General features: G+C 58.1%; 2 protein-coding genes across 2 annotated transcripts in view; one reads left to right on the plus strand and one right to left on the minus strand.

The window, feature by feature from the left end:
• SURF4 (surfeit 4) lies at positions 1-10719 on the minus strand. The gene is made up of 6 exons (XM_055541576.1): positions 10508-10719; positions 3677-3863; positions 3055-3131; positions 2504-2547; positions 1933-2119; positions 1-1305 (listed from the first exon to the last, which is right to left on the minus strand). Exons 1-6 carry the CDS (start codon positions 10553-10555, stop codon positions 1039-1041), a joined length of 810 nt encoding a protein of 269 aa, XP_055397551.1. The 5' UTR covers positions 10556-10719; the 3' UTR covers positions 1-1038.
• Positions 10554-14469, plus strand: part of STKLD1 (serine/threonine kinase like domain containing 1) — a 25170-nt gene continuing 21254 nt past the window's right edge. The window contains exons 1-2 of the mRNA XM_055541781.1: positions 10554-10703; positions 10993-11094. Coding sequence (XP_055397756.1) covers positions 10554-10703; positions 10993-11094 — 252 coding nt within the window. The remainder of the gene's footprint in view (positions 10704-10992; positions 11095-14469) is intronic.

A 14469-nucleotide genomic window follows, 5' to 3' on the forward strand; every position in this document is an offset into this window, starting at 1 on the left:
TAAGGCAATGTTAGAAAACTTTAAATACAGGATCAAGATCCAATCGGTAAGGCATCACAGATCGTAAAAAGTAACTGGGGCTGCATTCAGCATAGCAAATAGACAATCTGAGCAAGCAGCAGCCTCGTGAGGGCAGGGAGCGAGCGGGCCGGGGGCGCCGGGCAGTGGGTGCCGGCTGCGGCTCTGGGACAGGTCGGCCTGAGGTAACGTCTGAGTGCCCGCTCCGGTCCAGCCCTGCCTGCAGTGGCGGCTGCTCCCCATCTGGGCAGGCGGGCACTGACGAGGCCCACACATGCCGCCAGGCCTGGGCTCCGGCCCCTGCAGGCTCTGGGCGGCCTTAGAGGGCCTCGTCCCCCCCGTGAGCCCCTCGCGCTCCCAGGCAGCACCCCGCGGAAACTGCACCGACCCCGGCCGCTTCTCTGAGGAACGCCCTGGCCGTAAACCGCAGTTTTGGCTGCTGCTCTAATACTGCCTTATTCTTGGGGTCTGGGGTTTCTCTACACGCTCTCACCGGCCCTATAAAAGGATCACAGCGCAGGGCGGAGCCCACGGGGAAGGCACTGGTGCGGGCCTGAACCAGTGTGTTGATGTTGCGCTGCGCCACCCCAAATCATTGAGTAGTTAGCTAAAAAGGTAAACTTCAAAAAAAAAAAATAAGAGGGAGACTGCTTTGAATGATACACAAATGTATCTGCTCACAGTACAGCTTCAAGGTCCCCCACCCCAAAAAAGAAGAAAAAAAAGTTGGGCTGACAGGCCACAGCCAAGCAAGATGCTCACTCCAACAAGCCAGGCCCTGCCCCAGGGCGGGGGCGCTGGCCTGGGCCGGCCGGCTCCGCACACTCAGGTGCCAGGCTGTGGGTCCTTAGCAGGTTTAGCCATTAATGATCAGGTGTCTGCAAATAAAGTTCTCAAAACATCTGTGCCTTTACCAAGGGAGGGAAGGAAAGAGGGTACAGGAGATGCTGGCAGTTACTCAAATCCACCCTGAACCAGTCCTCGACAGCCGCGGGTCCCAGCCAGGCAGGGAGGACTCCGTTACCATTCTTTCTTCTTCTCGTCCATGGACACACCCCCGGGGCCCAGGGCCACCACCAGGAGCAAGCCTCCGATCACCGACATGGTCTGGAAGAAGTCATACTTGAGGAAGTCGTGCATGGGCTTGTAGACGGGAACGGTCCAGAAGGCATTGAAGTACACGTTGATGGCAAGCAGCCAGACGACAAGAGTCAAGGCGGCCAGCTTGGTCTTGAAGCCGACGGCCACCAGAATCATCAGAGCCGTGCCCACGATGTTCTGCAGGATCTGCACAGGTTGAAAGGCATGGAATGAGAATGAATGTGAAGAAGAGACGTGTCCTGTTTGATACGCAGGCCGGTTCCAGCTGCCCGCGTCCCTGCGGGCCCCGCGCCAGGGTGGAGTAACTCGGGGCGTGCTGAGAGCCGGCATCACAAGCAAGGAAGGAAGCGGTGAGGGCAGCAGATGGCCGCCCTGGACAGAGAGAGGTCTGCAGTTCACAGGCAGGGTTATTAGCGGGACTCACTCACGGCTGACCCTGGGACCACACTCCCCGGAGCTGCTCAGGACCAACCGCTCCCTGCCCTCAGTGCCAAGAGCCCTCCTGGCGACCCTGCCCAGCCAGGGCCCTGGCTCTATGAGCTCCTAGGGCCAAGGATGAAGCCTTCGACTCTGCAGCCCCAACCCCCGGCGTGCAGTGCCCACTGCAGGTGTGCGTGCCGGAGGGTGCAGGCGTGCGCGCTGAGAGCCTGCGTCCCCAGCTGGAGGGGCCCTGCGGCGAGGCCAGGGCAGCTTCCTGGCCCCAAGAACTCGGCAGTGTCAAGGTCCCATCTGATGGCCCCTCGGCGGTGTGCAGCATGCAGAGGAGGGGGCAGTGCCCTTCCAGAAGGTCGGGGCTCAACCGGGGAGACGTACCGAGAAGAAGCTGGCGTCAAAGTGGAGCAGCGTCATGAACATCAGGACCAGCAGGACTCGGCCTCCGAGCTGCATGTACTGCTTGGGGGAGCTCTCACGCATGGTGGGGACGCCCGCAAACATGCTCTTGCCTTCAGATCGGGACTCGGCCAGCAGCAGCAGCAAGCCTCCTCCGAGGGCCAGGTTCCTGCAGGACACACCCCCGCAGGGGTCACTCAGGCCCCCTGGCCCCGCCAGTGCCAGGCGGACCGGGCCGGAGGCCCCAGCAGGAAGGGGACCCCGCTGACCCCTATGGACAGGACCAGAGACACAGATGCATCTGCACCCATTGCGGGGCCTGCACAGGGCTCTCCTGATGACCAGCGCTCCCCCGGGACCCGTGAGCCCTCGTGAGACGTGGGTTTCTCACCTGTGTTCTCGGGGTTCGGGGATGGGGTGGAAAAGGCCTCACCAACGTCCGCTACAGAGTCTAAGAAGCATGGTTTTGACCCAGAGAAACTCACTTCAACCAACAGCTACTGACTTTAGAGACACGAAGAGATACACTAGTCACCAACCAGAAGATACCTACCTCATCAGAAACTTCAAGTCCCATAAAATGCTGTAGGCGATCGTCTGAGGGAAGAGGAAAGACAAACTGCAGTCTCAGCGTTTTCAGACAAATTTCTGTTTCTACAGAATTAACAGCATCAGGCAATTCTTCCAACATACATGAGAAATCTAAATAACAAGACAGACAAAACCCTTTCGGAACATCAACAGCCCGAAACTCAGCAACGGGCTCAGCGTCCCTTGGGGTGGGTGGTGGCCCGGACCTGTCAACAAGCCCTTGCTTCCTCAGAGCTGGGCCCAGACGGTTCTGGAGGACAAGACCCGATCCAGGTGAAATGTGAGCTAAACATTTCATGAGTAGCTACGCGTTCTCTGTGAAGTAGAGAATCTTGTGACCTGCTGCCTTGTCACAAGGAACTTGGGGAAGTGGCCAACGGTGGAAGCCCAGAGCTCGGCCCCAAGCAGTTCCAGGCAGACACAAGCGGGCTGAAGGGGAGTGGGGCCGAGTCCTCACGGCCTCTGCCCCAGGGGCTCGGTTCTAAGCAGGGCGAGAGGAGGGAGAACACTCACCTGGAGCGCGATGATGCCGAAGAGCCCAAAGCAGGCGTACTGCACGAAGTTCCTGCTCAGCACCAGGATGCAGCCGGCTGCAAGGGGGCTAAGGTCAGGGCTGCAGCCCTGCGCCGGCTGCTGGCGCCGCGGCAGCCCAGCCACCCACTCCAAGCCAAAAGCAGCCTCTGGCAGGGATGGCCTCTACCTATCCAAAGCCCTGGTCCAGAAAGTGGACTCCTGACCAGAGTCGCCGTGTTACAGGAGCTCTGCAGAGAGCTGCAGTCCTGTCCTGTGCCCCGAGGACAGGGGACGGTCAGCAGGAGCCGGGCCCAAAGCCCACGCGGCCGCACCGGCGTCCGAGGCCCACCCTTCTCCGTGTGCCACTCTCATCCGCCCAGACCCCAGGTTTAGGGTGCCTCGGCTCCACACTGGCCACTCCCAGTGCCCTACACCTCCTGCTCCGGGCACTGAGCCCAGGGCCGCAAAGCGATGCGGCCAGGACTAAACAGAGCAGCCAGCCGAGGGCCGGCAGGGCCTGCTTCCAGGCCTGCCCAGTGCCCTGCTGGGGGGAGCGGGTCGCAGACCGCCGCCCGGGAGACCCCGCAGCCTGGGAAACCGCAGGGGCGCGGGCGCCACTCACTCAGCTGTCCGAGCAGGTTGAGGAAGACGAAGGAGGAGGCCAGAAGGTAGCCGCAGTTCCAGGTGGTGTCTATGTAGTCCCGCTGCTCACTCCACTGGAACCACATGCGGATGCCGTCCTCCAGGAACGTGCTGATGAGGCAGAGGCGTGCCACGTGCGGCAGGTACTGCTTTGTGACGCGCAGGAACTGCAGGGCCGGGAAAGCCACGGTGAGGGCGGCGGGACGGAGTGGGGGGAGGCCTGTCGCCCGCTCCCAGCACTGCCCAGGGGGCGGTCCGGGCACCCTGCCTGGAGGCGAGGGAGACCTCCATCCGGCCCCCGGCCTCCTCTGTGGTCTCAGCCGGCGCGTGCGTGTCAGCTACTGTCATCACGTGTGCAACCGCTGTGGGACAGCACGCCCACCTCAGGCAGGGGCGTGGGAAGCCCGACCGGCCCATGACACACTCAGCGGGCCTCAGCGGCGCGCTGGCCCAGGGTCTCTCCACCGCAGAACTGCTGCCCCGGCATGCGCCCAGGGTCCGTCGCGGGGCGTCCACGAAGTGAGAACCTGCCTGGCCTCGCTACCCTCGAGCTGCTGGGACAGCCCTGCTCCCACGGTGGCAGCCAGCAACGCCCGCAGACACAGCTTCCTCCTGCCCCGTGCCAGCCAGGCCGTTTACGATAGCTAAGAAACACACACGCAACCCGAAACCGAGGCACGAGTGTCATTCGGGTGAACCACCGCACTTTCTCTTACCAAGCGCTCCAAGCGGAGAGACAAAGGGAAAGACGCCCTGTGATACACGGTGACAGCAGGAACTGGGGAGAAAGATCGGGTGCCCGCCCACGTGGCTTGTGTGCCAGCAGCCAGAGTCCGAAGGGCACCCGTGAATCTGACCCCTCGAAGGGACACCGGGTGTCACAACCTCTGAGGCTGCCAACCTACTGCTGGGATAGAAGACGGTGTGCCTGGGAGCGTTCCTTCCGCTTTGGTGTTTTGAAAAGCTGACTGCAAGTCCTAGGTGCTGCTAAAGCCATCCACCATGGTCAGCAAGCCACCAGCTGTGTGACCAACCTTTAGTTGTCCGTTCTGGCTTAGTCAGCACAGAGACGCCTCCCCTCCCCCGGGCTCTGGGCCACAGCAGCCTGGCCTGAGGACAGAGGGGTGACAAGCCAGGTGTCCACCCTCTCCGGGTCCCAGAGCCTGGGCCCCAAGGTGTTCACTTCTGCACGCATCTGCTTGGCCCCTGACCCCCACGGAATCACGCCAGAGTCCCAGTGGGAGAGGGAGATGCGCAGACAGGCGAGCAGGCGGGCCCGGGGCTGAGGCTGACGGCCGGTGCTCTCACCCTGGCTCTGACCCCGACGGCCACGCGCTGTGGACAAGCTGAGTGAATGCTCTGGTGGGGGCGGGGGTCTCTACTATCCTACAAAGTGAGGACCACTGGGTTAACAGTCGTGAAGATTCTTTCCAACTTTAATGAGCAGAGGAAAAAAGAGGACAATGGACCTTGTCTTTAAAAGGAGAAAAAAAAAGAGGTCCCAAATACACCTACATGAACTCTGGAGTCCACGTAGAGTAGAAGCACTTCAGATCAGGAGCTGTGGGAACAGCGGAGGCCACACACCCTCCCATTTCGGCCTCAGGGCCTGAATCAAAATGTCCAGCAATGGGGTAATCACCCAGCCCGGTAGGCTCAGCCACCAGCCAAGAAGCCCTGGCGACAACGCAGGCCTCAGCAGAGTGTTGAAACCTGGGGAAAGCCATATGAGGCTAGCACAGCCTGCCGGGAGGGCAGTGTGGACTGTGAACCCCAGGCGGGGGCTGACTCGCCTCCACTGGCCCCTAAACCGCAAGACGGAGGCAGTGTTTAAAGCCTCCATGGCACGTCTGCGCTCTTAATTTGAGTGTCTGGGTCAAGGGGATTAGAGAGCGGCGGAGAGAAGTTCTCTTCGGACAGGTAATTCACTCCTTCCTCAGAGTGCAGACATGCCAAGACAGACATCTCTGAGTTAGAAAACACTGCAAAAATTCAGGTATCTGTGCTCTGAACTAAGCACATCTCAGTGATAAAGAATCCACCTGTCAATGCAGGAGACGTGGGTTCGATTCCTGGGTTAGAAAGATTCCCTGGAGAAGGAAATGACAACCCACCCACCCCAGTATTCTTGCCTGGGAAATCCCATGGTCAGAGGAGCCCGGTGGGCTACAGCCACGGGGTCGCAAAGAGCTGGATGTGACTTAGCAGCTAAACAACGGCGTGGGCTGGGTTTGGGGCTGTTTTATACGTCAGGCCGATCCGGGCCTCTCTGAGACCAGCCGCCCTCTAGTGAGCACCTGTTTGGACTGAACGCGGAGGAAGGCGGCGGGGGGGGACGGCGTGAGAGCAGACCCGATGTGCACCTCGCCTGCACACGCTACGCTCTCGGCGCCCGGCCCCTGGGCCCACGCTGTGCTGCTGCAGACAGCGTCCCCCTGGCACGACCGAGGAGCCCCTGAAGCAGGCCCGCAGAGGCCACCTGGCCGCTGCTCACGCTAAGCTGGCCTCCTGCACACACCATGGGCCCCGAGGGCAGGGGCTGAGTGCGGCCCACGCACCCAGTGGTCACGCGCAGTGCACACTGTGCCCAGACAGAGGATCACGATGGGAAGGCTGGAAGGAGACGCTGAGTGGGCAGGGCCTGCAGGGCAAGGGACAGGGTCTGTCACCCTCTGGGGGTCAGGCCTTTCACAGGAATCTCACGGTCAAGCGTGGCATATGGGTCCTAAGCAAGACCCCATCTGAGGGCTCACCTACAGAGCTAAGGTTTCCATACATGGGGCTGTGGTTTCCGAGCAGCAGGGATTTAAGCAGCAGTTGTACCCAACCTGGGACGTAGCTCTGGGACACGGCCATCATGTAACACAGCCACCTGAAGCTCCCACAGAACACAGGGAAACCCACTCTCTCTGAGTGTTCAGGACAAAAGGGACTTGAGGAAAGCAGGCTGCAACTCTTGGTTCATGAGAACTTGCAGGCAGAGGCGGGTCAGGCTTCTGTGCACCCTGAGAACTGGGGCTGCCCTTCTCCAGGGCCGCTCCGAGCCTGCACACCCCAGAAGATTAAAGCCTGCGGCCAGTGACCTCTGGCCCATCAGTCTGAGTCAGGGCTGGTACCTGAGCCTGGTGACTCACAGGGGCACATCCACCAGGGCCCCCAGACCCCCAGCGAGTCTCCCTGAGTGCTCTGTAAGGCCACGCAGTACCTGGAGGTCCAGGAAGAGGTGTCGGTCAGCCCTGGGCTGGAGAGATGGCCTGGCTTCCCTACCAAAAACCCATACGGGACATAGCGCCACCGAGAGAAGAGCAGTGCCAGGCTGCTCATGGCCTTCCGGGATAAGCCCCGCTGCCCCCGCCCCCACGCCCACGCCTCCACCCTGCTCCCCAAGAGGTAGGGAGGCAGGACTCCTTCTCAGAACCTCCTGTCTGAGGTCAGAGCAGAGGACAGCAGTGAGTCAGCCGGCTCCTCTCTGCTCTCTCCCTGCTCCTTTTTGGTATAAGGCCGGAAGCCCTTGTGGGGGAGGGATGACAAAGGAACAGGCAGAGAACACGGAGAAGCCACCCAGCGCTGTCCCAAACTCTACCCACACCGGTGGCTTCACGTGGGGTTAAGGCACAGCCCCGAGACCTGGGGGCTACGGAGGCCCGGCTCAGTGTCCCGCCAGAGCCATCCCCTGCTCCCCAGCGCTTGACCAGGGGCCAAAGGGAGCTCCTGGAGGTGAGAGCTCCCAGGACTGGCTCTGTTCTGCCAGGGGACATGTGGAAATACCAAAGGCCACACGGAAACCAAGGCCTCATGCGGCTTATCTGTCACCTTGGTGACACAGCCCATTAAGTGCTAATACTCCTATTTACTGGGGCAAATGTACTTGGGAGCCATAGCCTGCAGCCTGGCCCTGAGTCCCAGCTGCAGGGGATGGGCGTCATTTTGGATTGCTGAGTTCATTAGTCTCTGGCCCCTTCAGACCCAGGCTCAGATGGCTTCCGAATGCCAGCTTCCGCAGACAGCTCTCTCAGCACTTTCTCCAGCAGGAGGACGCTGTCCCTGCCACCCAGGGCAAGAAGCCTGATGCCAAAGAGGCAGCTGAGCCTGCTGGCTGCAAGGCGCCAGACCACTCACCCGCACTCATGCCTCTGCAGGCCTGAAGGAAGGTCGCAGCTCGCCGACTCAGTGTGGCGGGCCACCACGTGCCGCGCAAGACCACACAGACCTCCCTCTCTGCATCTGGAGATGGAAGTGCTGTGGCCCAAGCTCCCGGGACCCTCGGGCAACACAAGGAGTGTGCACGGACGGCCTGGCCCCATGTCGGAGCAGCGAAGGTTCCGGGTCACTGCCGTGGCTCTCAGGGGACACAGGGCCCTTCTGAGACCCTGCTGACTTCTGGCTGACTTTCTGTCTCTCATTTTTGCTGTTGTTTTCTGAGATGAGGTTGGAAGACAGGCATGTCATGTTTGTATTTATTGGTCGCATCAGTGACTGTCGTGACACCCCCACCCCTGCAAGTGAGGTCACTTCATCTTAAAAGCCCGGACTCTGCACCTTTACTCTTGGCAGCTGCTTTAACGCCATGTGGATCAACGTCAAAAAACAAAAGCACCAGCCTGTGGCCAGATTCTGCCCACAGGAAGCCATCACTTTCGCTCTGCACCCCATCGCCTGTCCATGCCTTTCTCTCACACCAGGCCAGGCAGCAGAAGCAGCTCCTAACTTCGGCGCTGACAGCGCGGCCCGGCCCCGCCCCCCACGGAAGGGCACGGAGGTGTCTGTGGACACCTGTCACCAGCAAGGTGGGCTCTGGCCCTCAAAAACTGACCGCAGGAGCCTGCCCTGCCCGGTAGATGCGGCCTTGTTTTTCCAGATCTTAGGCAGTGTGCTCTCTTACAGAAAAACAGCAGGCCTGAGAAGCATGTTGCGTGTGGGCTTTGCCCAGGGCTGTGGCCCCAGGCCCCGGGAGCCTCAGCAGTGAAACCGGTACAGGTTGATCCTGTGTGCCCCTCGAGGACCTTTCCAGTTCCAAGATTCTGCTTCTTTCATTTAAAGCAAACAAAATGCATGGAAAAAAAAAAGAAAGGATTACGTAAAGAGAGTCTGGTTTTTTTTTTTTTGGCAGGAGGAGGGTTTATCATTTGATAGTTGGCAGCAACTTGAGTGGAGACATTTTATCTAGATTCAGTTATGAAATTCACTTGCAAAACCGGGGTTTTTCCGGGCTGCAGAGAGTGTACGAGGCTCTCACAGCTACCATGGCTGAACTGAGGCATCTTTTTAGGTAGCGGCTACTTGGGGAAACAAAACTGGGTCACTAAAATCATGTCAGCGAAAGCGGACAAAGTCGGCTGGCTTGGTTTTTGAGCGCTTTCTATACAAATTGTTTTTGCAAGGGATACAATTTTTAGATTGTTAACACAAAATCGTGACCTAAGGGAAAAACATTTCTTCAAGTTGACTGTTTTAGCCCCACGGTTTTATAACATAAGCAGCTCATAAGAAAATGGGGCTGGGAGAACCCAACGGGGAGGCCACACTAGAGAGATCTCATCCGTCAGGGGAACAACAGGAAATCTTGTTCACCAATAACTGATTAGAAAACAGCTCACTTAACTATTGTTTAAAAATCTCTCACACACACACACCTTCCAGTGAGCCCAGCCTTGGAGTACGATGAATTATAACCACCCCCATAAAAACAGAAACTTAAAGCTCACTACTTTTAACTCTGACAAAGCCACACACCCATTAAGTAAACCAAAGAGAGCATGGTGGCTGGGCCAGCCGCAACTCCTCCTATAGTCTGTAGACATAACGGGACACTTTCAGAAGCAGAAGGCACACGGCTGAAGAATCACCGCCATGGTCTCGGGGCCACGCTTGGTCGAAGGAGACGGCGGGACAGCTCTGTCCCCTTGGCAGGACCCGGTTCTGTCCGTCTAGTTTCCGAACACCTTTAGCAGTGACTCAGTGGCCTGTTTCAAGGGCCGCTTCCCTGTTGCTAGGAATGCCACCTGGACACTCCTGGACTCCGAACAGGAAGGTAGGCGTCCCCCTCCCCCCAGCTGTATGTACAGACAGATATCCATTCATTTCATCGCGGGGCAGAGTCCAGACAGGGAAGGAAGATGGAAGGGAAGGGTCAAAGGGACCCCGTGAACCCAAGACGTCTGAGACAGAGAAAAGAATCAGTGCCGTGGCTTTCTGTAGCGGGGGTGCCTACCAGGGCGACCCCCTTTCCACCCGGAGGACCCCCTCAGGCCTCGGTCTGACCAACCCCCCGTTCAGGATCCGCCCCCTAAGAGTGCCCAGTGGAAGGAGAAGCGTGCAGGGACCACCCAGCGGTGCAGAAAGGCGAGGACGCTCCCCAAGCATCCCCCATCCCACCCCGGGGTCTCAGAACCCTTCTCGGGAGGCGGGGAGACAGCCGCTGGCGCCCCTCGGCGTCTAGAACGAGCCGGGCCGGATCAGGGAGGGAGGACAGGCCCACAGAGCCGGGCGTCCGAAGCCCGGGCCCGGGGAACACACCCAGGGCGCCCCGGCGCGCGGACGGCGCAAGGGCGGGCTGGGTCCCCGAGGCCGAGTTTGGGGGTGCCCCGGCCCGAGCAGGCGGCGAGCCCGGGAGGCAGGGCCCCGGCTGGGGGAGGGGGAGCGAGCCCGGCGAGGGCATCGGGAGGGGCCCGGCCCAGGCCTCGGGGCGGCCCGGGGGCCGGGGGCCGGCTCCGCGGGGCACGGGCGGGGCCCCGGAGGCACCCAGGTCGGGGGCCAGACAGGAGGGCCGGGGAGGAGGGGCGCCCCGAGCGGACGGGCCCGCAGGCCGCACCTGGTCGGCGAAGTCCTCGGCCGTGCCCATCAGGTCGTTCTGGCCCATGGCGGCGGCGGGAGGCTCGGCTCGCTCGCTCGCTCGCTCGCTCGCACCCTCGGCGCTCTGCCCGTCGGCGCCCGCGCCCGCTGCGGCCTCCACAGGAAGTACCCAGCGGCCGGCCTCGCTCCGCGTCCGCGGCTCCAGCGGCTGCCACGTAGGCCAAGCCTTAAAGGGGCCGCGCCGCGGGGCCCGCCCCGGCCGCGCCTTAAAGGGGCCGCGCGCGGCCCACCGCACCCAGGCCCCGCCCTCCCCGCCGCGTTCAGGCCCCGCCCTCCCCGCGCGAGGCCCCGCCCCTGAGGGCCGGCCTGCGGAAAGGACGCAGCTGCCGGCGCGGTTCAGGCAGAGAGGGCCCGGGTCGGCAAGCGAGCTCGCGGGGGCTGATGGGTGCCCCCCGGGTGGGGGATGGGCGAACACCGGACGCGGACCACACTGCGCATGCTCAGTCCGGGGTCCGACTGCGGCTCGGGCCAGAGGTGCACCCCAGTGCCCCGCGGAGGGACAGGGAGGCCGAGTCTTCCCCTGAAGACACTATGGAAAAGTACCAGGTGCCGAGCGGTCCCCTGGCGAATAGGCGGGGACGACGAGGGGCCGATGGTCAGGCCCGAGCCCAGGACCCGGCTCTGTGGCCACTGCCCCCAGCTCCTACCGGTTTAACGGTTACAGTCCCTGTGGCCCCCAAGGCTTCCCTGGTGGCTCAGCTGGTCAAGAATCCGCCCCGTACTGCGAGGGACCCCGGCTCGATCGGTGGGTGGGAAGATCCCCTGGAGGAGGGCACGGCAATCCACTCCAGTATTCTTGGCTGGAGAATCCCATGGACAGAGGAGCCTGGTGGGCTACCGTCCACGGGGGCTGCAAAGTGCTGGACACGACTGAGCAACTAAGCACAGCACACCTGAAAAGCCGCCCTGCTTCCACGTCTGACCCCAGGGAGGCAAGGTGCCCATGTTGAGCCAGTGTTTGCCTCTAGCTCATAGGGGACCTCCTGGGTGTCCCTTGCCCCTCTACATTGGGTTTCCCCCTCTCTAAAATGACGGATGAAATTAAGGCCTCTCCAGTCTGAATATCAGTTCAGTTCAGTTCAGTCGCTCAGTCGTGTCCAACGCTTTGCGACCCCATGAATCCCAGCACGCCAGGCCTCCCTGTCCATCACCAACTCCCGGAGTTCACCCAGACTCACGTCCATCGAGTCCGTGATGCCATCCAGCCATCTCATCCTCTGTCGTCCCCTTCTCCTTCTGCCCCCAATCCCTCCCAGCATCAGAGTCTTTTCCAATGAGTCAACTCTTCGCATGAGGTGGCCAAAGTACTGGAGTTTCAGCTTTAGCATCATTCCTTCCAAAGAAATCCCAGGGCTGATCTCCTTCAGAATGGACTGGTTGGATCTCCTTGCAGTCCAAGGGACTCTCAAGAGTCTTCTCCAACACCACAGTTCAAAAGCATCAATGCTTCGGCACTCAACCTTCTTCACAGTCCAACTCTCACATCCATACATGACCACTGGAAAAACCATAGCCTTGACTAGATGGACCTTTGTTGGCAAAGTAATGTCTCTGCTTTTGAATATGCTATCTAGGGTGGTCATAACTTAACTTCCAAGGAGTAAGCGTCTTTTAATTTCATGGCTGCGATCACCGTCTGCAGTGATTTTGGAGCCCCAAAACATAAAGTCTGCCACTGTTTCCACTGTTTCCCCTGTTTCCCCATCTATTTCCCATGAAGTGATGGGACTGGATGCCATGATCTTCGTTTTCTGAATGTTGAGCCTTAAGCCAACTTTTTCACTCTCCACTTTCACTTTCATCAAGAGGCCTTTTACTTCCTCTTCACTTTCTGCCATAAGGGTGGTGTCATCTGCATATCTGAGGTTATTGATATTTCTCCCGGCAATCTTGATTCCAGCTTGTGCTTCTTCCAGCCCAGTGTTTCTCATGATGTACTCTGCATATAAGTTAAATAAGCAGGGTGACAATATACAGCCTTGACGTACTCCTTTTCCTATTTGGAACCAGTCTGTTGTTCCATGTCCAGTTCTAACTGTTGCTTCCTGACCTGCATATAGGTTTCTCAAGAGGCAGGTCAGGTGGTCTGGTATTCCCATCTCTTTCAGAATTTTCCACAGTTTATTGTGATCCACACAGTCAAAGGCTTTGGCATAGTCAATAAAGCAGAAATGGATGTTTTTCTGGAACTCTCTTGCTTTTTCCATGCTAGAAAACAACCTCATCCTTTTTTCCCCACAGGTCCATGCGCTTCAGCTCCTGCAAACCCTAGAACATTCAGAATTCAACATCTGCAGCCCTCAGGCTCCTAAGACACCCTGTCAGTAGTCCCTAGCTGGGGGAGACTGGGCCTTTTCCAGGGCTTGTGAAAATGTTTAGGGCCTAAAAAATTCACAAAACAAAAGGAAAGTTGGAAAATAAAGAGAAATGAATGTTTCAGTTCAGTTCAGTCGCTCAGTTGTGTGCAACTCTTTGCAACCCCATGGACTGCAGCCTGCCAGGCCTCCCTGTCCATCACCAACTCCCGGAGCTTGTTCAGACTCATGTCCATCGAGTCGGTGATGCCATCCAAACAACTCATCCTCTGTCGTCCCCTTCTGCCACCTTCAATCTTTCTCATCCTCTGTCGTCCCCTTCTGCCGCCTTCAATCTTTCCCAGCATCAGGTCAGTTCTTCACATCAGCTGCCCAAAGTATAGGAGCTTCAGCTTCAGCATCAGTCCTTCCAATAAATATTCGGGACTGATTTCCTTTAGGATTGACTGGTTGGATGAGCTTGCAGTCCAAGGGACTCTCAAGAGTCTTCTCCAGCACCACAGTTCAAAAGCATCAATTCCGTGCTCAGCTTTCTTTATGGTCCAACTCTCACATCCATACATGACTACTGGAAAAATCATATCTTTGACTAGATGGGGGATTCCCTGTAGCTCAGTTGGTAAAGAATCTTCCTGCAACGGCATGAGACCCCAGTTTGATTCCTGGGTTGGGAAGATCTGTTGGAGAAGAAATAGGCTACCCATTCCAGTATTCTTGGGCTTCCCTGGTGGCTCAGCTGGTAAAGAATCCACCTGGAATTCAGGAGATCTGGGTTTGATCCCCGGGTTGGGAAGATTGCCTGGAGAAGGGAAAGGCCCCCCACTCCAGTGTTCTGGCCTGGAGAATTCCATGGACGGTATAGTCCATTGGATTGCAAAGAGTCAGACATGACTGAGCCACTTTCACTTTGACTAGATGGACCTTTGTTGGCAAAGTAATGTGTCTGCTTTTTAATATGCTGCCTAGGTTTGTCATAGTTTTTCTTCCAAGGAGCAAGTGTCTTTTAATTTCATGGCTGCAGTCACCATCTGCAGTGATTTTGGAGCCCCCAAAAATAAAGTCTCTCACTGTTTCTATTGTTTCCCCATCTGTTTGCCATGAACTGATGGGACGGATGCCATAATCTTAGTTTTCTGAATGTTGAATTTTAAACCAGTTTTTTCACTCTCCTCTTTCACTTTCATCAAGAGGCTCTTTAGTTCCTCTTCGCTTTCTGCAATAAGGGTGGTGTCATCTGCATATCTGAGGCTGTTGATATTTCTCCTGGCAAACTTGATTCCAGCTTGTGCTTCTTCCAGCCCAGCGTTTCACATGAAGTACTCTGCATAGAAGTTAAATAAGCAGGGTGACAATATGCAGCCTTGACGTACTCCTTTCTCAATTTGGTTCTAGTTCATTGTTCCAATCCGGTTCTAACCATTGCTTCTCGACCTGCACACAGATTTCTCAGGAGGCAGGTCAGGTGGTCTGGTATTCCCGTCTCTTGAGTAATTTTTCACAGTTTGTTTTGATCCACACAGTTAAAGGCTTTAGTGTAGTCAATGAAACAGAAGTATATGTTTTTCTGGAATTCTCTGGCTTTTTCGGTGATCCGACAAATGTTAGC

This window comes from Bubalus kerabau, chromosome 11, assembly GCF_029407905.1.
Source record: "Bubalus kerabau isolate K-KA32 ecotype Philippines breed swamp buffalo chromosome 11, PCC_UOA_SB_1v2, whole genome shotgun sequence".
NCBI classification, from domain to species: Eukaryota; Metazoa; Chordata; class Mammalia; order Artiodactyla; family Bovidae; genus Bubalus; species Bubalus kerabau.